Genomic DNA, 24,165 nt, shown 5'->3' on the forward strand with positions numbered 1-24,165 from the left:
GGGCGACATGTGACCTCGCCCTAAAAGGCGAGGTCGCACCATACTTGGCCATCTGGCCAGTGATATCGGACCAGTTACCCATATATGGAGGCCACATCGGCCACAACAACACTAACATAATCCATATATGGCCAAGACAGTCCATATGTGTGGCTGGTTCTACCTGATTTCAGACTCTGCGCTGGAGCTTGAGTCTGAAGTTGTCCCTATTCTATTTCATTTAAAAGGGGAGGGGATTTAAAATGTGAAATTCCCAATCACAAGAGATCTGGTGGGAGGGGTTGTGTTTGACTTGTACACAAAACATTCCCCTCCCTCTGTATGACAGGCATCAAGTTGTTGTCTTTGATGTTTCATTGATTAATGAGCTAGTATTTACACTATGGCTCAATCAATGACTGCAGTTCAAACCCCTTTGAAGTTCAAAGGGAGCAATTAAGAGCACTGGCGAGCCACCCCTCCCTCCACTGTTTCTGTTGATTTTTAAAAGTTAGACCCACCCCTCCTCCGTCTTGCATTGATTTCATTGGTCGGTTTGCCAAGACACCGATAGAAAGAGACGCGTCATAATATGACAAAACCAGACCAAGAGAAGCAGTCCACTCAGAGAGTGGGCGGGTCTATTGGCTGGAGCCAGGCAAATAAATGTTTGGGCTCTCACAGCATATCTCCATATACAGTACATGGATCTCCATGTACCAGGGGTCATCATAGGACTTCATTCCCATATGAAGTCCTGTTAGATATGGGCTTAATATTGATGACATCAGGGAACTCCAGATATGGGCATAAAAGGGATTCTGTTAGTGTGACATCACAGTGAAGCCAGCTAGCGTGATGTCAGACCGGCAAACCCATAGAACCACAGTGTCAAGCGTTATAGACAGACATACGTACGTATGTACATACATACATACATACATACATACATACATACATACATACATAGGATACAACACTATAGGATAAAGCGTGTGTGTGTGTGTGTGTGTGTGTGTGTGTGTGTGTGTGTGTGTGTGTGTGTGTGTGTGTGTGTGTGTGTGTGTGTGTGTGTCTTTAACATGTAACTTACAGGTCCTGCTTCATGTATTTAACATATAAACGTACAGGTCCTGCTTCATATGTTTAACATGTAAACTACATATGTTTAACATGTAAACTACATATGTTTAACATGTAAACTTACAGGTCCTGCTTCATATGTTTAACATGTAAACTACATATGTTTAACATGTAAACTACATATGTTTAACATGTAAACTACATATGTTTAACATGTAAACGTACAGGTCCTGCTTCATATGTTTAACATGTAACTTACAGGTCTTGCTTCATGTTTTTAACATATAAACTTACAGGTCCTGCTTCATGTGTTTAACATGTAAACTACATATGTTTAACATGTAAACTACATATGTTTAACATGTAAACTACATATGTTTAACATGTAACTTACAGGTCCTGCTTCATGTGTTTAACATATAAACGTACAGGTCCTGCTTCATGTGTTTAACATGTAAACTACATACGTTTAACATGTAAACTACATATGTTTAACATGTAAACTACATATGTTTAACATGTAACTTACAGGTCCTGCTTCATGTGTTTAACATATAAACTTACAGGTCCTGCTTCCCAGAGCGTCCACAGATCTTGCCCTTCTTGTAGAGGAAGTAGAGGACGCTGCCCAGGATGGCCAGCAGCAGGATACAGATGATGAGGACTGCGATGATCACACCACTGCCCTCTGGTGGGAGAGAAGTACATGTGCAACCACAGGTTATTAACTGGACCCAACTGGACTGAACTGGCAGCACTGGGAGGGCAAGGGAGGGCCGGGGGCAGTGTGTAGGAGACAGGATGGCATGAGGCAGCAGAGGAGACCACATCTTTTCCTTGGCACTGACTACATTGTGACCACGTGCTGTTTGCAGCAGCTATAGCCACATTTCTTCATTTATAAATGTATCAATTTATTCACTCACTCACTAATTCATTAATTAATGAATTCACTCACTCACCAGGAAAGACAAAGCACACAAAATAAAAATGACTACTGTATGTCCATTTGAATATTAGGTGACAAAACATTAGTGTCAGAGTTGGTGTTATTTTTCCCATCAACAAAACACCATGCTATACTATATGTTCCAGTTCCAGTGCTTGAGGCTTACAGCAGATGGACAAACACTGGACATTTTATATTTAACATTTTCTTTGTGTGCTTCGCAATTCCCAAGTAAACAAACGTTTTATATAAAAAATTAAATAAACATAAAAGACTTCTCCAACAGCCTTCAGCTGACTGGAGTCGCCGCAAAACGGTGTGGGCAGCAGCGAGCGTCACGATGTGGTCAGTGTTGCGACGAGAGTTCATCTTTGCTCTCAGGCCGCGCTCACACACGTGCGTCACGCATCATCATCTTATCGTCTGAGAATGGCCACTGGGGGCGCCGTACTAATGCATTGTCAATGGAAGGTTGTTTGGTTTTTTGTCGTTGCCGTGTCTCTAGCTCAACCGCAGCCTGTACGCTCTTGAAGAGACACGGCAACGACAAAACACCAAACAACCTTGCATTGAGAATGCATTAGTACGGCGCCCCCAGTGGCCATTCTCAGACGATAAGATGATGATGCGTGACGCAGATGTCTGTACGGCGCCTCAGACAGGCTGTGTGCAGTGTGCTGTGCAGTGCATTGACGTGCGTGGTGTAAACACAGTTCAGAACATCATTCAACTGTCCTGGCACCGTGAAGAAAGGAAAGTATGCGGTGAAAAGTGTTTATAATCCACCGCACGACGGTCTAACTTGTTGTTTTTGACAAGCGACACTGTGGTGTGACGGAGTATATCGTCGCTGTCGGGCAGAAACCTTGCATCTCCAAGTTTCAAAAACGTTTTTTTCGTAAAGCAAAGCCCTGCTTCATCATACAAGACAGTCGCACAAAACTAGTGAAAACAGCCGATCTACAAGCACACAACGCCTCGCGATGCGAGGCGTTGTGTGCTTGTGAAACGGCTGTTTTCACTATTCTAAAATCATTTTTTAAATGATAAATACAAAACGGTTTTGGACATACAAGGTTTCCGCCCGACAACCAGGATATCGTACAGCTGAAGTTTTCTCCACCATGGGCCCCCTGGTGGAGGATGTTTGCATGACATGCACACATGATGACTTTGATGATGATGAATAGCAGGAAGGGTGGGGGGGTGGGGTGGGGGCGGAAGGGGGGATGCTGTGGAGAGAAAGAAGACCTGGCCGTGCTTTTGTCTTCAGCAGGGAACGGAGTGAGAGATTTCCAAACAGATCACAAACCTTTCTTGACTTTTTTCGGCGAAACTGTCGGCGCTTTGACCGAAACTGTCTGCGTTTTGACCGAAACTGTTGTTGGCGATTTGACTGAGAAAAACCACAGAATTACACTGTCAGTGAGCCAGCCGGCGATATTTAATGACTACAATATAATTCAGTGATAGTTAATATATGGACAAAACATAAATATAAAAAATAAAAATAAACAAGTGGTTGATGTTCAACACTTCAACGATATAGTCCCAGGGCTCCATCTATACCAGGGGTTTTCAAAGTGGGTGACGGGGCACCCAGGGGTGCCGCAAGATAATTTGATAACATTTGGAATTTATGTGGACACTTGAAAACATATTTAGTATCATTTTAACTCTCCTACTGCCAGATTATTTATTTATTTATTGGGTCTGGCGCCATCAAAAAGCGGCTTACCTTTGCGACGTTATAGTAGATAGACAGACAGACATTTTTTTATTTTTTTTTATTTTTTTTGATTGTGCAATAGTGCACTTTGGTCTGCCAGGCAGCAGAGGGCGGCCTCATGCGAGAATGAATGTGAATTGTCCTGCTATGTGTTGCCGTACATTCAGAGCAGTCACTGGCTACAGAGCCTCCGGGCCAGAGGAAATCAACAAGGAAGTGAATTGTTCTCCGTTGATGTAACGCATAATGGATTTTTTACACCATCACCGCGGAAAATGTGTTTACAGTACACGGGCGCGCGACCCCTCATCAGCTTACAGTCATCAGACGAACGAACCGAACGAGCGCCGTATTGGCATCGAGGTTCTGTAAAAAATGGGGCGAACGTTAACGTTCAAAGCGTGGGGAGAGTTAAACTACACATTTTAAAGTACAAAGTTATTTTCAGTCAGTTCTAACCAAAATGGCTATTATCTCAACGTTTTCCTTGCAACATAATCACTAAAATATCGTCACTGACGGGCAGAAACCTCGTATCTCCAAGTTTCAAATGTGTACGTCTTTTGGTAAAGCAAAGCCCTGCTTTATCATACAAGACTGTCGCACAAAACTATTGAAAACAGCCGATCTACAAGCACAATGTGTGCTTGTAGATCTGCTGTTTTCACTAGTTTAGTACATTAATAGACGATAAATACAAAACCAACGGTTTTGGACATACAAGGTTTCCACCCGACAATGACGATATGCTATAAATACAAGGTGCTGGGAGTGAAAATGATAATGTAGGGGTGCCTCGGATGAAAAAAACTTCATGGGGTGCCCTGAGACAAAAAAAGTTTGGGAACCCCTGATCTATACACAAGATCTCTATAAAAGCCGATCTGCAAACTCACAACTCACTCACAACATCTTGAGTTGTGAGGCGCGTTGAGTCTGCAGATCTGCTATTATCTCCAAACGTTCTCCACAGAAAAGGGAGGCTCAGGGTTCAGGTGTTTCTTTTTAAGAGGAGGCTAATCTAAGCGTAGTATTTTATTATGATATAATGTGATCAGTGGTTCTGGGTCTGGACGTTTCCAGCAGCAGGCTGCTCCACTGGGCCTGGGTAATCTCATTGGGAACCAACAACAACCTAAAACACTGGGGGGTCTGGACATTTACTAGCATTACCTACGTGTGTGTGTGTGTGTGTGTGTGTGTGTGTGTGTGTGTGTGTGTGTGTGTGTGTGTGTGCGTGTGCGTGTGCGTGTGCGTGAGAGAGAGAGAGAGAGAGAGAGAGAGAGAGAGAGAGAGAGAGAGAGAGAGCACTGGCCGTAATGGGAGTCAGGAGACTTGCTGTGAGTGCATTTTAAACGTCAGCTGTCTTCTACAGTTTCACTTAGGCCTATAGGCACGTGTGTATGTGTGTGTGTGTGTGTGTGTGTGTGTGTGTGTGTGTGTGTGTGTGTGTGTGTGTGTGTGTGTGTGTGTGTGTGTGTGCGTGCGTGCGTGCGTGCGCGCGTGCGCGCGCGCGTGCGCGCGCGCGTGCGCGCGCGCGTGCGTGCGTGCGTGCGTGCGTGCGTGTGTGTGTGTGTGTGTGTGTGGTCTCATTCCATTGCATTATCAGTAAATCACTCTCCTCTCCTCTGACCTCACAGTAAGGAACACAACAACATGTTCATCGTTGCCTTTCATTCATTCTACTCATTTGTTCTATTTAGTCGCTTATTGCACCGAGTGCCGCAAGCTTATAGATCAGCTATTCTTTTTGGAGCGGTGAAAGCGCTCCCAATAGACAGGTATGTCTGTGGCTGGCTGGCTGGCTGGCTATGTGGCTGGCTGGGTATGTCTGTAGCCTGGCAATACCTTGAGTGGCCACACAAGTTAAAGGAGGGGCGCTGTTGTGCAGGCACAAACACACACACAGTGGATATTAAGATGTTGGCTTTCCACATGGGAGGCCCAGGTTTGATTCCCGGGGCGTTCCAATAGCATCATTACATGTTTCTGAGAGTTTGAAATCTTGTTTGAAACTGCAACATTGTGTGATTCTTTCTTCCCTCTCCAAATATCTTTGCCTAAATTAATTGCTGTGATATTATATAGGTGATTTATTTTTTGTCGTGCTGCTATGTAAATATAAGTGCTCAGATCGTCTATTTCTGCTACAAAATGTTGCACTTTTTGTAAAATCATTGATCTCTTTGTTATGTAGCATAAGTGTGATAAATAAACAGCAAAGCAGTCAAAATAACACTCTTCAGGGTGATTCAAGTCACTGCAACACCCAAGTGCAAATGAACAGAGGGCTAACCTGCGTTATTTCCCACTGTTAACAGACCCCATCAATAACTCTCCAAGCCATTACCACTGGCAGCCAAACTGCACATGCGTTGGTTTCAATCAGTCTAAAGCTCAGTCACAGCATAAAGAGCTTTTAAATATGACGTCACAATCATAATTACTGAAGCCTCTGGGTTATCATTTCCTCAGCTATTCTTTCTGCTTGACTCATAGAAAAAACACCACACACGTTTGATCGACAGTATTATCCATTTCCCTCTAGCCAGAAGTATAAGGCTACTGTACAATTGCTTTGCTGGGATTACACTTATTTGTTTCACCTTTCATCATTTGTTGTAGTAGGAGGTGGCATAAATAAATGAAAGAAATAATTTGGTTGATTTTCATTCATAAGCCATGGAGCTGCCCGTCCAATTCTCAAAATGGAGAAATACCAAACCCAGCAAGCACGGTCAGGTATATATAACATATCATAACTATTCGCATATGTCCCAGAATATAACCTTATATGCTCATATTTCAACTACCATTACAAACAATAACAATAATCCTCACACAAAGTCAAACAGTCAAACGAAAAAGTCCATATGACGTCCTGGTAATGACGTCAAGATCATCCCCATATGGGCTGTGATCTGGCCCCATATGGGCTGTGATCTGGCCCCATATGGGCTGTGATCTGGCCCCATATGGGCTGTGATCTGGCCCCATATGGGCTGTGATCTGGCCCCATATGGGCTGTGATCTGGCCCCATATGGGCTCCAGACGTCACTGATTGGTCCAGGACCTGACCATGCTTGCTGGGAATGGTGTGTTTGAATATAACAATATGTGAGTTTAAAGTTAAAGTTACTTTCCATCCCTCATATACTGTGGGCACAGTGCACAACCCATAACCCACACACTGCACATCATTTCGGAGCTCATACTGTATCTTCGAACGGGTAAGGGCTAGTATCCTTAGTAGACGTCACCCGGAGTCACGTCTACAAGGCAGCACTCATGCAGTTTGCACCATTGTAACACAGCTTCTGCTTCCAAGCATCTCTAAAGAGGGGGAAAGCACCATTTTGTGGCCAGGTGTATAACAGCCCAAAACAAAACCCTAGGCAAAATATATACCCAGGGTTAAAGCGGGCCTCTGCCTTGCTGTTCGCTGCTTGTTTAACCTTGTGCTGTAACACACCTTGCAACATGGAAATACAAATGATTTATTTTTTCTTTCATTTTTATCCCACGATTTTGTAACCCATTTTTCACCCGGTGTGAATTATCTAATGTAATCCTGGGCGCTACACTCCCTCTGCCAACCTGGGGAGAGCAACGGACTGACCTCATGCTTCCTTCAGTGCATGAGGAGTCCAAGCCACTTCTTTTCACCTGACAGTGGAGATTTCCCTGGTTTGGACGTAGCGCGTGGAAGGAACACGTTATTCCAACCAGTTCCTTTCCCCTCCATCAGGCGCCCCGGCTGGCCAGGGGGAGGCAGTATAGAGAACAGGATTACTGCATGTTTTCTGTGAGGGTATCAACCCTAGGAGACACGGGGAGAACATGCAAACTCCACACAGAAAGGCCCTATCACCAAACCCACCTAAAGGTATGGGCACTGATGACGCGGAGGAGGGAACATGCCCACAGCGTCCCCCGGCGGGAATCGAACCCAGGACCTTTATTTGCCGAGCTGCATATCAGGTACGACTTAAACCCTCTATAATTGGTAAAAGGTACTTATAATATACCTACTTGATACAGTCTTTTTTTTCTCCCTCTATCAAATGTCTTTGCCAAAAGATTGCTGACCTACAAGCTCACAACGCGTCACAATGAGACACGTTGCGAGCTTGTAGATCTGCTATTTGTGGCAAATGTTCCGCCCCAGGATAATGGATTTTGATTATCGCGATAATATCATGAATCACGATTTCCTTTGTCACAATAATCGTGATATGACATTTTCATATGGTCCCATCCCTAGAGGCGACAGCTCTACCAACTGCACCACCGTGCCAAGGTTATTATAGTAAACTAAAACTAACGAAAAAAAATAAACTAGAATGGAAAAACATTGTCTGACTAACTAAAATAAACTAAAATGATGGAGAAAATCTCCTTAGTTTTCGTCTTTGTCAATTTATCTCCCTATCGCCCTATGTGCCAGTTTACCACGCCCCTCGGACACGCCAAAATACAGAACGGGCTGACAAATACCCCATATTACGTAAAAGACTAAAACTAACACTAAAACTAATCTAAACTAAACTAAAACTAAGCACTTTCAAAAAATAAAAACGAAACTAGCAACCCCATTTTAAAAACGAATTAAAACTAAACTGTAATTGAAAACAAAACCTCAAAACTAATAAAAAATAAAAACGAATGAAAAAATCCAAAACTATTTAACCTTGCACCGTGCCCCCCTCATAGAATCCATTACAACATATTTTACTGATCTGTGTGTATACAGTTTAAGCGAGGGCATGCGGTCCGGCAGGCAGCGCAGGGCGACAGGGACTTACCTGTAGCAGCGGAGGTGCTGGAGGTGGAGGAGGTAGAGGTGGTGCTGGGGGTGGAGGCTGCTTTGGTGGAATGTTTGACTATAAATAGGTGGAGGTAAACACACACAAGAAGAGGACAGGGGGAACTTCCTGTTAGCAACACCAGGGTTGGTAAGGGGGAAACAACAGGCTCACAACATTCATTCTCATACCTTTTAGAGCAGTGATTCCCAAGCATGGGGTCTGGGACCCCCTACTTGGCGTCTCCTTGGAATCAAAACAACATCCCGCTTCCAAAAATGGAACAAGGGGGGGGAGCACTTGTTTTCGGTGGAGATGACGGAGGCGCGCCGGCGTTCTATTATAAACACAATCTGATCTAGCTATAACAACAATCATGACATAGGCTATTTATTATAATCACTAATTCACTATGAAGTGTCTTTAATTAGTAAAAATAGTCAAATAACAAACAAGGACAAATTGTTCTGCCCACATCAAACCAAAATGCCTAAACTACTGTAAATGTAGGCCTATTATAACTATGATAATGGTTCTTAACTTCTTGTAAGTCCCAATTATTAAGTATAATACTTAATAATACCTTATAAATATAGAATGTTTATGATTATTTCTTGTGTTATATGTTATGAAACATCACATGCAGGCCTATTATATTACCTGGCTATAACCTATAACCTATAACCTATAACCTATAACCTATACATGACTGAGCTCTGGGCACCTCCGCGCGGTCCAGGCGAATACAACAGAGCGCTCCCTACCTCCGGTTCAGCCAATCACAAACTTCCATTGTTGGAACCGGGATGCTGTTTTGATACACGCCCCTCCTTGGGGAAGCACTGCTTTTAGAGAAGTATTTTAGTGTAGGGCGGATCTCTATGGTTAAAGATGAAAGGGAAAGGAAGGGAGATGAACACACACGCACGCACGCAGACGCGCACACACACACGCGCGCACGCACACACGCACGCACATGCACACAGGAAGAGCATACAGGAACTCACTGGCTTTGATGCTGAAGGACACGGCCTCGGAGCCGTGGTCGTTGGAGGCGTTGCAGAACGCCGTGATGTCAGAGGTGACCTTGACACTGACCACGCTGTGGACGGCGTCCTCCGTCCGCCTATCAGACACCGACTTGAGGACCTGACAGTGTTGGGAAAGTTCACTTTCAAAATGAACTAGTTCAAGTTCAAGTTCAAAACTTCTAAAATGAACTAGTTCATTTCATAGTTCATAATTCTACATTTTGAACTAAAGTTCATGGTTCCCCAAAATTAACTAATTTAGTTCTTTTTCGTTCTTTTTTTTACCATAATATTTGTATACTTTTGGCTATTCAAATGTATTTTTTTAGACATTGCTGCAAGCTATTATTTGTCAACATTATTGACACTGCCCATATAGAACCACACAGCAATTATTTCATCCAACTTAACATTGAGGTACCCACAATATTTCACATTTCTCACAATATGTTTCTAACCGCCGCGCTGCATGTTTTTCCGTGTTGTTTAAAATAGCTGATCTACAAGCTCATGTTGTCTCGTGGATGCGACACGTTGTGAGCTTGCAGATCAGCTATTTTCGGCATACAACACACATCATACGACGAAGTATAGTATTAGTCAGGCTTCACTTGGGTGGGAGACTACGCAACGAGGAGGAGACTCAGCGCTTCATGTGAAAAGATTCAAGAGAAGCAGCGCACCCAGCTGCAGCGCACCCAGCTGCAGAGCACCGCTCAGGCGCTCACATATCAACGATTGCGAGTTGAAATAATGTGAAATGTGAATGCAAAGAAAGACGAGAGGACAGGCAACCGCGGACCGCCGCACGAACGGCCGACGAGCGCCGTTCACGGACGTCAGAACGAACGCGTTCGTCAATAACGTTCATCAAGCGGAAACAAAAAGCGTTCAGTTCACGTTCGCCCAAAATATGAACGTGTTCATGAACGATCGTTCATTGAACACACTTATTCGCATAAATCTTTTTATGGAAACACTTCAGAATTCGAATTAACTTTCATTATCCGCAAAACCTTTTATCCGCTTGGAGGAGGTGGATTTTGAGGCTTTATCGAAAAAACCTAAATGCACATTAGTTAATGGAAACGGGTCCGCCAATAACTGCGAATAAATGATGACGTTCTGGTCCATCTTCCTCAAGGTTAAAGGGATATTCCACTTTCAACAGGGAGCAGTGGAAGGGCCTCTCTCCACATCCATACCCATTGTAATTTCAAATTCCATTTTAACGGATCTTTAATGATAGATTCATTAAAAACACCCATTATTTTTTCTGGTGACTCATACTACCCTCCTAAAAGGTGAAAACTGAAAAGGCCGTGTTTTTTCGATAACTTTTTTTCATTTATTTGTAATAATTATTTGGGAAAATGGAAAAAATTAAATACAAAAACAATATTATTAAAAATAAATGAAAAAGGTTATCGAAAAAACACGGCCTGCTCACACATTAGGAGGGCAGTATAAGTCACCAGAAAAAATAATGGGTGTTTTTAATGAATCTATCATGGTTAAAATGAAGTTTGAAGTTACAATGGGTGTGTGTGGGGAGAGGCCCTGGGCCTGGAGGGCCTGGTAACATTTACATAAAATATCTAAATATTCAATCAAGCTAATTAAAAACTCTTCAGGGTATTCATAAAAGCCTGATTAGATGATACAATTACCAAAAGTTTTTTTGAAAGTGAAATATCCCTTTAACACTTTCCCCAGCCGCTTAACGTCCATTGTATCCACCTGTTTCCGCGGGAGTTTACTGGAGATTATTTGGACCTGTTTGGACCACACTTCCGGTTTAACAGCAGACATACAAGCTCACGTCGCGTCGCAGATGCAACTGTTGTGAGTTTGTAAATCACACTCGGCTGCGGCGCCGGAAGCTCGGTACAGCGTCTGCGCAATGCACTATGGGGCGTTGGAAAGTCGTGGATAGCGTTAGCCCACAAAACAAACCTGTTGTTACACACGGAGTGACACGGGCCGTGTATAAATTCCTCCCGTTTTCACAACAGCTCTGCATACAGACTGTTGTGCAAAGACAACCTCCGACAGAATCAGTGGTGGGCAAGGAGGGAGGGAGGGAGGGAGCGCTTTGCTGTGTTCTGAGTCGGCTCATGCAACCGTCGCTAATTCGAATGACATCCGCAAATGGACACAGGCTAAATTCGCTTTGTCTTAATGCGCATTTCTGATAATTCGCTTCCTATTTTCGAATACGTTTATGGAAACATGACACAGTAAGTGCTAGAGAGACATGGAACTTTCAGGAGTAGCAGATATGATGCAAAAACTCAGACGCCAGAAATGTTCCCACTCAGCCAGATGATGGCGATATAATCAAAGGTTAAAACTATTTTTTTTAATTATTTTGTGATAACTCGGTATGCATAATATTATTCAGCATACAGTATGCTTTGCCACTTGGAACACCAATCTTAAAACCTCCAATTTCTACGGCTATAATTCTGCCATTCTCAAATCCAGCAAACAAAAACAGAATTTATTTTTAACTATTGCTACAGTTATTTCCTAGAACAGAACCTGGAGCCAACAAGCAGCGAGCTCCCTTCAGCACAACAACACGTCTACCTCAGCGCTTCATTGGGACATTCTCCATCATGCGTAAGGCCCATTCCCACTGGGCCAGATAACAGATAAAAAATCACACCCGTGTGAACTGAGCGGTGGTCGTGGGGGGGGGGGGGGTGCCTGTGTGTGTGGGGTGGGTGTGTGTGTGTGTGTGTGTGTGTGTGTGTGTGTGTGTGTGTGTGTGTGTGTGTGTGTGTGTGTGTGTGTGTGTGTGTGTGTGTGTGTGTGTGTGTCTGGCCTGGCCTGAACAACAGCGCCCCTCCATTAACATGTGTGGTGAAAAAAGGTACTTCAGGCTACATACAGACACGCACACACACACGCACGCATACACACACGGCCACGTATAGGAGACGGTGTAACCACCGCTCAAAAAATCTCTTTCCCCAGATATTTACTTGGGACTTGGGGCTCCATGGGGCCGGGCCCCATGGAGTCCGCAGGCCCGTAAACGGCCGCCTACCCAGCCGCGACCGCGGTTTTCCCGGTGAACCTGAGCGCAACGGTGGGGGCGCGGGAGTGTGGGGAACACATACCACTGACTATTGCCGATGATGGAGAGGTTCTATAGCCCTGAATACATGACAGGCATATGTATTCAGGGCTAAGAGGTTATGTAGCTTTATGTATTGAGATGAACTCTTGCCGATTTCGTAAGAGACTCGTCGCCAATTGCAAGATATTTAAAAGTTATTTGGGGCCATGATGATAACCTCTTCTTCCCACTACTAGACTAATGAGGATTTATATTGTCTGTGTTATTGTTGTTTACAACCACAATTAGTCACATGTGGCAAGATCGCGGTTCCACTAGTTTTATAGTAGGTTAGTGTAGGCTTAGATTAGAAGCATTTCCAGAAGTTAATTGAATGTTTTCCATTTAATGATTTCCTTTATCGTCATCTTGCGCTAATGCACACAGCTATTTTCGCCAGGTTTTAAGGTCTTGTTTTAGTTGTTTATCATAAGCTCGCGACCCTCCTTGCCCATTGGCCCCCACCGTTGCGCCTAGGTTCACCGGGAAAACCGCGGGCCTACCCAGCCTACCCTGGCGGCCTGCGCCTTCCCAGGGTTCTTTGACCGGGTTCCGGACGGACACTTACAGGTGTGTAACTCTGAGGGTTATGGGGGGGTCCTTTAAATGGAAAGGACTGAGAAGCGTTGCTACAGAGTGCTGTGCTGTACCTGTGCATCAGAGGAGCTCCAGGAGATGCTGGGAACAGGGTAACCTCTGGCGTGGCAGCTCAGGTTCACCGTCTTCTCCAGGCTCTCCTCGATGGGCGTGTTCTGAGGTTCTCTGATCTCTGGAGGACCTGGGGAGGAGAGGAGAGGAGAGGAGAGGAGAGGAGAGGAGAGGAGAGGAGAGGAGAGGAGAGAGGAGTAAAGGGCTTTGCACACAGACTTTTTTTTTCGCACGGCAAAACGGACAATTTAATTTTTTTAAATGAAAACAATGATTCTCTATGACCTCATGCACACCGGCTCCGAATTTGCCATGCGGCAGGTGGCTGCGGCCATGCGGCAGGTGGCTGCGGCCATGCGTTTTTTTTCCCAATCGAACCCAGTTCGATTTGTGCGTCTTGTCGCATGCTGTAAAGACTCATTGACTCATTTTATGACTCCTCTTCGGATCCGCAGTGTGGATTCCGCACAGCCTTGCACACCAAATCCAATGCGTTTTAATCATGCAGCAAACAGAAAAAAACGCAACGGTCTGCAAACGGTGTGCAAAGCCCTTTAGCAACGGTGAGAGAGATGTCAGGGAGGGAGGCTGTTTCAAGGCTGTTTTAACTATCTTTACTTTAACCCTTTGCTGAGAGAGATATGAAGCAGGGGCCCACTCTAGATATTCATTGATCTCATAGATAGATTCATGCACTTGTTTGACAGCAATGTCATCAGCTAGATTCGTGTTCATGTGGGTTTTTTTTTCTTTAGACTTTTAACCACTTAAAGAGGTGGTGCCATGATTTCCCCTCCTCTAAAACATGATTATCAGGTATTATGATTATACTAGGAGGAAGATTTTTTCCAAAAAAGTATACAGAAAGAGTTGAAATTGGGGTTTTTTGTGGCCACACCCCCAGTTCATTAAGTATGCATGGATGTCATGGTGGGTGGTGACCCAGCTGAAGTTAGCCACACCCCACAGTGTTGGGTGAATGGTAATTAGGGGAGGAGTTGATTCTGTGATGTAATCGTATCTGTGTTTTTTAACTGACACTTTTGACCACAAGGTGGCAGCCTCCAAGAGAAAACAAACAAATACTAAGATAATACATAATTGCTCATAAAAAACCACACCAGGGGGTCTAATGAAGTACTGTCAACCTCCTAGACACATGAAAAACAGAAAAAGTACAAAACTATGGCACCACCTCTTTAAATCGTTGTTTACTTACTTCACCTTTCACTCTGTACTTGGTCTGCTATTTTTTACCTCTACACCAAACCTATTTGCCAAAAATAGACGATCTACAAGCTCTCAACGCCTCACGTTGCGAGGCGTTGAGAGCTTGTAGATCGTCTATTTTTGGCTAAAGTTCTCCTCAGGATTGGGATGCAAGGGTTCAAGTTTTCAATTTAAAAGATTTATCCTAAAGATTTGCCGGCCCCCCCTGTAATAACTTTGAGGACCCCCTAGGGGTCCCGGACCCCCTGTTGAAGACCCCTGACTTAAGTCCTATTTCATACGAAATGATGGCGAAAATAGTCAATTTACAGTGCAAGCTATTAATGAATTGCCTTGTTTCGTGAGCTTTTAGATCTACTGTTTTGACAACGTCTAAAGCCCTTATCAGAGTCTGCGGTGAAGAGCCTATAACCACACATTTTAGGTGATCAGCTATCCACCTAAAAGTGAGAAAATAAGTGGATCACTGTGACTGACTGGTCTAGATCGACCGATCAGTGAACGGGGCGATGGGCCGATCTGTCTGATAGTAAAAACAGAGAGATGTGTCGGGGTCCGCGGTGGATAGCTCTTCACCGCGAGTAATGACGTAATGTTGTAGTTTTATGACTTAAAAAGACTACACCGCGGTGGATAGCTTATCACCGCGGTGCTTACTATGATAGGGGCTTAAGTGGATACAGCAGCAGTCCTTCAATCTCTCAGGCCAAACAGAGAAACTAGCAGATCTTCTCCACCAGACTCACCCTGTACGAACACACGCAGGGTCCCACTGGTCTCCATGGTCTCCATGCTGGGGACAGTGACCACACACACGTACGTCCCTGCCGTGTCAAACATGGCGTTCTTCAGGGTCAGAGTGTGGCCTTTGTGGATCTGCTGTCCATTCTACACACACACGCACGCACGCACGCACACGCACACACACACACACACACACACACACACACACACACACACACACACACACACACACCAGGGACGTGCAGAGAATGATTTGGTGAAAACATCGAAAATAGCAGACCTCCAAGCTCACAGCGCGTCACGCTGCAACGCGGTGTGAGCTTGGAGGTCGGCTATTTTCGCTACTTGATGCCACACTAAACTAAGCATAATCTATTTCTTTCACCATAGTAAAAACTGCATTCATGGTCTGGAGAGGGCACTTTTTACAGACTGATAAAAAGGGCAGGGGCTCAAGCCCCCTTTGATGTCTATGTGTGCACGTGCCACACACACTCACTTTAAAATTACGATTTAGGCATTTAGCTTTTATCCAGATGTGCAAAATCACACTAAGCAGAGTTAGCATGACGTCTAGTCAATAAACAACAAGGTAAACAGAGTGCAGAGAGAACAATGTAGTGAAAGAAGCTACCAGGTCATGATTTGACCTGCTATCAAAATCCTACCATTAACATTTGTGGTTGAGAAAAACAAATGTCTTTTCAAAGGGGAAGCGATTGACTGCATAGTCATTCATTTTCAAATGATTGATTGATTGATTATTTTATTAGACAAAAATGGAGAACAGTACAAGTATAGTGAATACAATAGAAATGTAGTACAGTACAAGTACAGTTAAACACCCTGCCTGAAATGGACATCTCAAATAAGACCTTTTACGGTCTGTTTTACGTTGAAAGCCCTCGGAATTTAATTCATGGAATCATTTCAGGCAGGTAGGGAGGGCGGAGTGTCCAATCTGACAAGCAGGCGCACTCACGTTGGTTTCACACGATAAGCGTTGTGTGATCCCTCTGATAAATAAAGGTTATAATTCAATTAAACGACCCCGGCGAGAAGGCAGGCGTTTTGTCTACCCGTCTCGTCTGCCCTTTTTGCTTGGAACCCACCGAAAGCATCGGCCCGCACTCTTTTATTGTGCGTGCAGGTTCGCAGGTTTTGTTCTCGCCAAATGCATTTCAATGAGAATGCATGCGGATAAAGCCCTTTGCACACAGACGATTTAATTTAAATAAAACAATAATTCTCTATGACCTCATGCACACCGGCTCCGAATTTGCCATGCGGCAGGTGGCTGCGGCAAGTGCGTTTTTTTCCCGATCGAACTCAGTTCGATTTGTGCGTCTTGTCGCATGCGGTAAAAACTCATAGACTCCTTTTATGATTCCTTTTGGGATCCACAGTGTGGATTCCGCACAGCCTTGCACACCAAATCCAATGTGTTTTAATCATGCAGCAAACGGAAAGAAATGCAACGGTCCTGTGTGCAAAGATCGCAAACCTTCCGTGTGTGGGCAGTGAGAGTGGCTGCATTCATTTAAAATGGAGCCGAAGAAAAAGAGCGTCCTTCGATTGCAAATCCAAGCGTTAGGAATAAAACAAGAAAACAATGAATGTAAAGATTGAGATGTCACACACCAGTTTCTTGTGTGTGACATCTCCAGTATGTGCGTGTGCGTGTGTGTGCGTGCGTGCGACTGTGCGTGCGTGCGTGCGTGCGACTGTGCGTGCGTGTGTGTGGTGGCTAACCTTAAACCAGGCAGTTTTGGTGTGCAGAGAGGAGAGGGCGTTACAGGTTGCTGACATGGCCTCACCAAGGGACAGGACACGGGTTTCTGGATCCACCACCGCAGCATCCAAATCTATACAGGTACATAATACACAGAGAGAGAGAGAGAGAGAGAGAGAGACACAGAGAGAGAGAGAGAGAGAGAGAGAGAGAGAGAGAGAGAGAGAGAGAGAGAGAGCAACACTTAGTTAACTCATTTACCGCCCCTCCCGATAGTCCCGTTAAAATCCCTATGTTCCTCTCTGCCGGTCCCGATAATCCCGAGAGAATAATATGCTTTAACCCTGCAAGGCCCAGCGTTGCTTTTTGGCAACGTTTTTTAAATCATTTTTTAAAAAATGTTATAATTAGTTTTCCTGTTCTTTTTTCACATTAACATCACCATTAAATCCTATTGTTTAGTATTACAATGCCATTGGCCACAATATTTGCATATAAATACCCCCCACAGAGACTGACATTCACACCTCCCAGAGAAGTTGAAATTCCAGCGTCTGGACGAACAACATCTCACTTTTTAACTGAAGCTATTCCTCACTAAAACATAAGTAAAATGCCTGTAATATTTTTTTCGTGATCATTAGAATGCCTAGAACACGTGCATATGTTAATATTGTGAAAAATATCCCCAAAATGCAAATTAGAGCATGATTTATGATTTATGGCTATAAAACCTTACAAAAACATTATACATTTTTTTAAATTACATTTTCCTGTGATTAGCAACACCATCTGATTTTTTTTTTTTTTTTTTTTGGGCCAGTAGAAATTAATTCGGGCCTTGCAGGGTTAATCACTATAAAACATTAAAAAGTAAAATCGCTGTTTTATCGATAAGAATGCCTAATCGCCCGATCGGAAGTGCTTCCGGTCGGTCACTTCCGTATCCGATCGTATCCGTTTCTGTATCCGGTCTGGGGGCGGGACTATTGCACAACTACCGTTAGCTTCCTTGTAAACAGTAGGAGACGGAGCTCAGCGATGGAAAGGTGTTTGTTTTTCCAAGTGGATTTTTGTATTTAAAAGCTGGGATGGGCTCTACACATGCATGGAACATGATCCGTGCACAGATGGTGCGCAATGTGCACGGCACGTCCCCACGTTAAACGGTAAGGACGACGCGGCAGTTAACCCCTTCAGTCGATGTTTAAAAGACAGTAAATGAGTTAAATATGCTATTCACACAGGACGGAATTCATCTGCAAGCGTGATTCGAGTTGCGATTGGTCGTTTAAGTTTTGTCCACAAAATATTTTCCCAAATATGGATATGACTGAGGTCTGACGTCATAGATGTCTTATGTCTTACATTATAGACCACATGAAGACTCACACAATATGTCCATATATGGGAATTCCAAGCTATGGGCTTAATATTGATGACATCAGGGATCTCCATGTATGTGCATACAAGGGACAAGGATGGAATGTGATGTCACAACAACAATGTGATGTCACAACAACAATGTGATGTCACAACAACAATGTGATGTCATAGGTCAGCTATAGACATTGAGGCGTTACCTGGCCTCTGACAGGCGTTACTGGCAAGATGTGAGGGTTTTCATGGTTCACTGATGTCAATAAATAAAATGCTTGAGCCCAGTCTTCTACATCAGGGGTTTTCAAAGTGGGTGACGGGGCACCCTGGGGTGCCGTGACAGCAGTCCAGGGGTGCTGCGAGATCCTTTGATAATATTTGGAATTTATTTGGACACTTAAAAAAATATTATTTTGCATAATTTTAAACTTGAAGTACAAAGTTATTTTCAGTCAGTTCTAACCAAAATGGCTATTATCTCAACGTTTTCCTTGCAACATAATCACTAAAATATCGTCACTGTCGGGCAGAAACATCGTATCTCCAAGTTTTAAATGTGTACGTCTTTTGCCCTAGCTTCATCATACAAGACCGTCGCACAAAACTAGTGAAAACAGCCGATCTACAAGCACACAAGGCCTCGCGATGCGAGGCGTTGTGTGCTTGTAGATCTGCTGTTTTCACTAGTTTAGTACATTGTATAGATGATAAATACAAAACGAGCGGTTTTGGACATACAAGGTTTCCACCCGACAACGACGATATGATATAAATATAAGGTTCTGGAAGTGAAAGTTATAATGTAGTGGTGCCTCGGATTAAAACAAATATTTATGGGGTGCCCTGAGACAAAAAGGTTTTGGGAACCCCTGTTCTATATTCCTTACAGTTGACCATCAGAGAGGTGTTCCCCGTGGTCTGGACGAAGGTGTCGAAATCCATGGACTCGCACTTGTAGGTCCCACTGTCTGCTCGGGACGCTCCCTTCAACACCAGCACCCCGTTGGAGTCTGCAGTCTTTTCATCCTGCACAACCACCAGGACACAAACATTCACCATGAGTCAACTCAAAAACACCTTTAAAGGTGATACACCATGAAATTTCACTTTTTCTATTCTAAAACCTTTTTTTGGGGTCCCACTAGCACCTTCTATCCTCACAAAGTCCCATTTCAGACCGTTGTGTCTTTCTCTGGTTTTGGGAAGGTGGAGGTTAAAAGCATCCCACGGGTTCTCAAAATAGGCTGTCCAGATTTGCTGCCGCCGATGACGTCATCGACAGCCGTTTTTGAAGATTATTATTATTTTTTTTTTCATTATCTTTTTTTTTTTTATATATATTTTTTTTAAAAGAGAGAGGCTCTCTATTCAGGAGTGGTAATTTAGCCTCAAACCTTTTAAAAACATTTTTGGGACATAAACAATATGACATAAATACTTTTTAAATGCATGGTGTATCACCTTTAAAAAAAGTCTTATAAATCCTAACAGTTTTCATGGCGATAGGGCCTTTCTGTGTGGAGTTTGCATGTTCTCCCCGTGTCTCCTAGGGTTGATACCCTCACAGAAACATGCAGTAATCCTGGTCTCAATAATGCCTCCCCCTGGCCAGCCGGGGCGCCTGATGGAGGGGGAAAGGAACTGGTTGGAATAACGTGTTCCTTCCACGTGCTACGTCGTCCATCCCAGGGAAAATCCCCCCTGTCAGGTGGGAAGAAGCAACTTGGACTACTCATGCATTGAAGGAAGCATGAGGTCAGTCCGTTGTCTCCCCAGGCGCGGCAGAGGGAGAGCAGAGCCCAGGATTACATAGGCAATTGGAACTGGGTGAAAATGGGTTATAAAATCGAGGGATACTTTTTTTTTTTTTTTTTTTTTTAAACCTATGTTTCTATGTCACTGGTTCTCAAACTTTTTATGTCAAGGACCCCCCTAGAATTATATGTATTTAATGGTGGACCCCCATCTGAAGATATTTAGTTCCTGGGACCAAGAGAAAGAAGGATTTGGGTTACAAATGACTGCTTTAAAAATATAAACATTCAAAGATTTGCACATATTTTCACGATTAAAAAAAAAGAATAGCAGATCTACAAGCTCGCAGCGTGGCACTCGGTGCCGCACTGTGAGCTTGTATATCTGCTATTTTTTTTTTTATAGTTAAATGTAAGGGTCTCCAACAGGGGGTCCGGGACCCCTAGGGGGTCCTCCAAATCTTTGTGTGATAGAAACCTTTTTTTTTTTTATTAACCACTTGAACCCTAGCATCCATATTCTGAGAACATTAGCCAAAAAATAGCAGATCTACATCTAGATCTGCTATTTTTGGCAAGAGGTTTGGTGTAGAGGGGAAAAGAGCAGACTAAGTACATAGTGAAAGGTCAAGTTTATTAAGGGTGCGTTCGGAAATGCGCACCGGGTGTGTGCTCAGTGTAGTGAGTGCAGTGGGCGGTGACGTTGAGAGTGCATTCAGTGTGGCTTATTTACGAACAACCAGATAAGAGTCAACTGTGTGCTTTTTCAGTTGGAAAACTTTCTTAAAAGCAGCAGTTGCTAACGTAACGTTGCTATTGGTAGGTAATTTAATTAATAACATTGGCCTACCTGCTGTTAGTTTACACGTTGATGCGTGTGTAACAATAAAGCCCAAAGGACCAATAAAGCAGCAAATAGTGCATTTTGTTATAATTTCCTACGCCATTGTTCACAGCTGAGAAGTACGAGACACCGCCATGAAAACCAACCAATCAAAACACCGCACCACACTGCCAAACCCCATCTTCTGAGTATGGTCGCTCAGTGCGTGCACTCAACACACCGGTGCGCCGCGCACTGGATTTCCGAACAACAACGCACCAAGTGAACCGAATAAACGAACGACAACATGGCACACCAGTGCGTTGAGTGCGCATTTCAGAACGCACCCTAAGTATTGACAGTTCAAGTGGTTAAATATCTGAAAACACAAATTGACATGAATCCAAAATACACTGATGATTGTGCTGTCAAACGATGAAACTATATGGCATCTATGAACAGGTTGTGGGGGTCCCTCCCTGCTTCATCTCTCTCTGAACTAAGGGGTCCTTGGCCAGAAAACGTTGAAGACCCCTGCTTTAATGACATGCGTGTAAAAGAGCAGAAGGTCTTACGTCTCCGTGGTAGAAGGTCAGGGTGGGCTGGGGGTTTCCGTCACCTCGACACTGAAGCTCCACCGTGTCCCCTTCCTTGATGTCCCCTTTAGGGGCCTCCACCCACACACTGATGGACGTTGTGGGATCTGTACAAACAGGTGTATAAAATAACATTACCTTCGTAGTTTCAAAGTGGTCAGTGATATACTGTACATACAAGACACATGACACATAGTGGTCAGTGATATACTGTACATACAAGACACATGACACATAGTGGTCAGTGATATACTGTACATACAAGACACATGACACATAGTGGTCAGTGATATACTGTACATACAAGACACATGACACATAGTGGTCAGTGATATACTGTACATACAAGACACAAGACACATAGTGGTCAGTGATATACTGTACATACAAGACACATGACACATAGTGGTCAGTGATATACTGTACATACAAGACACATGACACATAGTGGTCAGTGATATACTGTACATACAAGACACAAGACACATAGTGGTCAGTGATATACTGTACATACAAGACACATGACACATAGTGGTCAGTGATATACTGTACATACAAGACACAAGACACATAGTGGTCAGTGATATACTGTACATACAAGACACATGACACATAGTGGTCAGTGATATACTGTACATACAAAACACATGACACATAGTGGTCAGTGATATACTGTACATACAAGACACATGACACATAGTGGTCAGTGATATACTGTACATACAAGACACATGACACATAGTGGTCAGTGATATACTGTACATACAAGACACATGACACATAGTGGTCAGTGATATACTGTACATACAAGACAAAAGACACATAGTGGTCAGTGATATACTGTACATACAAGACACAAGACACATAGTGGTCAGTGATATACTGTACATACAAGACACATGACACATAGTGGTCAGTGATATACTGTACATACAAGACACATGACACATAGTGGTCAGTGATATACTGTACATACAAGACACATGACACATAGTGGTCAGTGATATACTGTACATACAAGACAAAAGACACATAGTGGTCAGTGATATACTGTACATACAAGACACAAGACACATAGTGGTCAGTGATATACTGTACATACAAGACACATGACACATAGTGGTCAGTGATATACTGTACATACAAGACACATGACACATAGTGGTCAGTGATATACTGTACATACAAGACACATGACACATAGTGGTCAGTGATATACTGTACATACAAGACACATGACACATAGTGGTCAGTGATATACTGTACATACAAGACACATGACACATAGTGGTCAGTGATATACTGTACATACAAGACACAAGACACATAGTGGTCAGTGATATACTGTACATACAAGACACATGACACATAGTGGTCAGTGATATACTGTACATACAAGGTGGTCAGTGATATACTGTACATACAAGACACATGACACATAGTGGTCAGTGATATACTGTACATACAAGACACATGACACATAGTGGTCAGTGATATACTGTACATACAAGACACATGACACATAGTGGTCAGTGATATACTGTACATACAAGACACATGACACATAGTGGTCAGTGATATACTGTACATACAAGACACATGACACATAGTGGTCAGTGATATACTGTACATACAAGACACATGACACATAGTGGTCAGTGATATACTGTACATACAAGACACAAGACACATAGTGGTCAGTGATATACTGTACATACAAGACACATGACACATAGTGGTCAGTGATATACTGTACATACAAGGTGGTCAGTGATATACTGTACATACAAGACACATGACACATAGTGGTCAGTGATATACTGTACATACAAGACACATGACACATAGTGGTCAGTGATATACTGTACATACAAGACACATGACACATAGTGGTCAGTGATATACTGTACATACAAGACACATGACACAGAGTGGTCAGTGATATACTGTACATACAAGACACATGACACATAGTGGTCAGTGATATACTGTACATACAAGACACATGACACATAGTGGTCAGTGATATACTGTACATACAAGACACAAGACACATAGTGGTCAGTGATATACTGTACATACAAGACACATGACACATAGTGGTCAGTGATATACTGTACATACAAGGTGGTCAGTGATATACTGTACATACAAGACACATGACACATAGTGGTCAGTGATATACTGTACATACAAGACACATGACACATAGTGGTCAGTGATATACTGTACATACAAGACACATGACACATAGTGGTCAGTGATATACTGTACATACAAGACACATGACACATAGTGGTCAGTGATATACTGTACATACAAGACACATGACACATAGTGGTCAGTGATATACTGTACATACAAGACACATGACACATAGTGGTCAGTGATATACTGTACATACAAGACACATGACACATAGTGGTCAGTGATATACTGTACATACAAGACACATGACACATAGTGGTCAGTGATATACTGTACATACAAGACACATGACACATAGTGGTCAGTGATATACTGTACATACAAGACACATGACACATAGTGGTCA

The 24,165-nt window shown here is 43.3% G+C and overlaps 1 protein-coding gene across 1 annotated transcript in view; it reads right to left on the reverse strand.

The window, feature by feature from the left end:
- Positions 1-24,165, reverse strand: part of LOC308289452 (cell surface glycoprotein MUC18-like) — a gene marked incomplete at its 5' end in the record, with an annotated part of 31,940 nt that overhangs the window by 1,822 nt on the left and 5,953 nt on the right. Inside the window, 9 exons of the mRNA XM_080731141.1 lie at positions 1,627-1,750; positions 3,324-3,407; positions 8,547-8,624; positions 9,554-9,695; positions 13,355-13,482; positions 15,329-15,470; positions 17,079-17,191; positions 19,326-19,464; positions 21,591-21,718. Coding sequence (XP_080587267.1) covers positions 1,627-1,750; positions 3,324-3,407; positions 8,547-8,624; positions 9,554-9,695; positions 13,355-13,482; positions 15,329-15,470; positions 17,079-17,191; positions 19,326-19,464; positions 21,591-21,718 — 1,078 coding nt within the window. The remainder of the gene's footprint in view (positions 1-1,626; positions 1,751-3,323; positions 3,408-8,546; positions 8,625-9,553; positions 9,696-13,354; positions 13,483-15,328; positions 15,471-17,078; positions 17,192-19,325; positions 19,465-21,590; positions 21,719-24,165) is intronic.

Source organism: Nannobrachium achirus (assembly GCF_963921795.1).
Source record: "Nannobrachium achirus genome assembly, chromosome: 8".
Lineage (NCBI taxonomy): Eukaryota > Metazoa > Chordata > Actinopteri > Myctophiformes > Myctophidae > Nannobrachium > Nannobrachium achirus.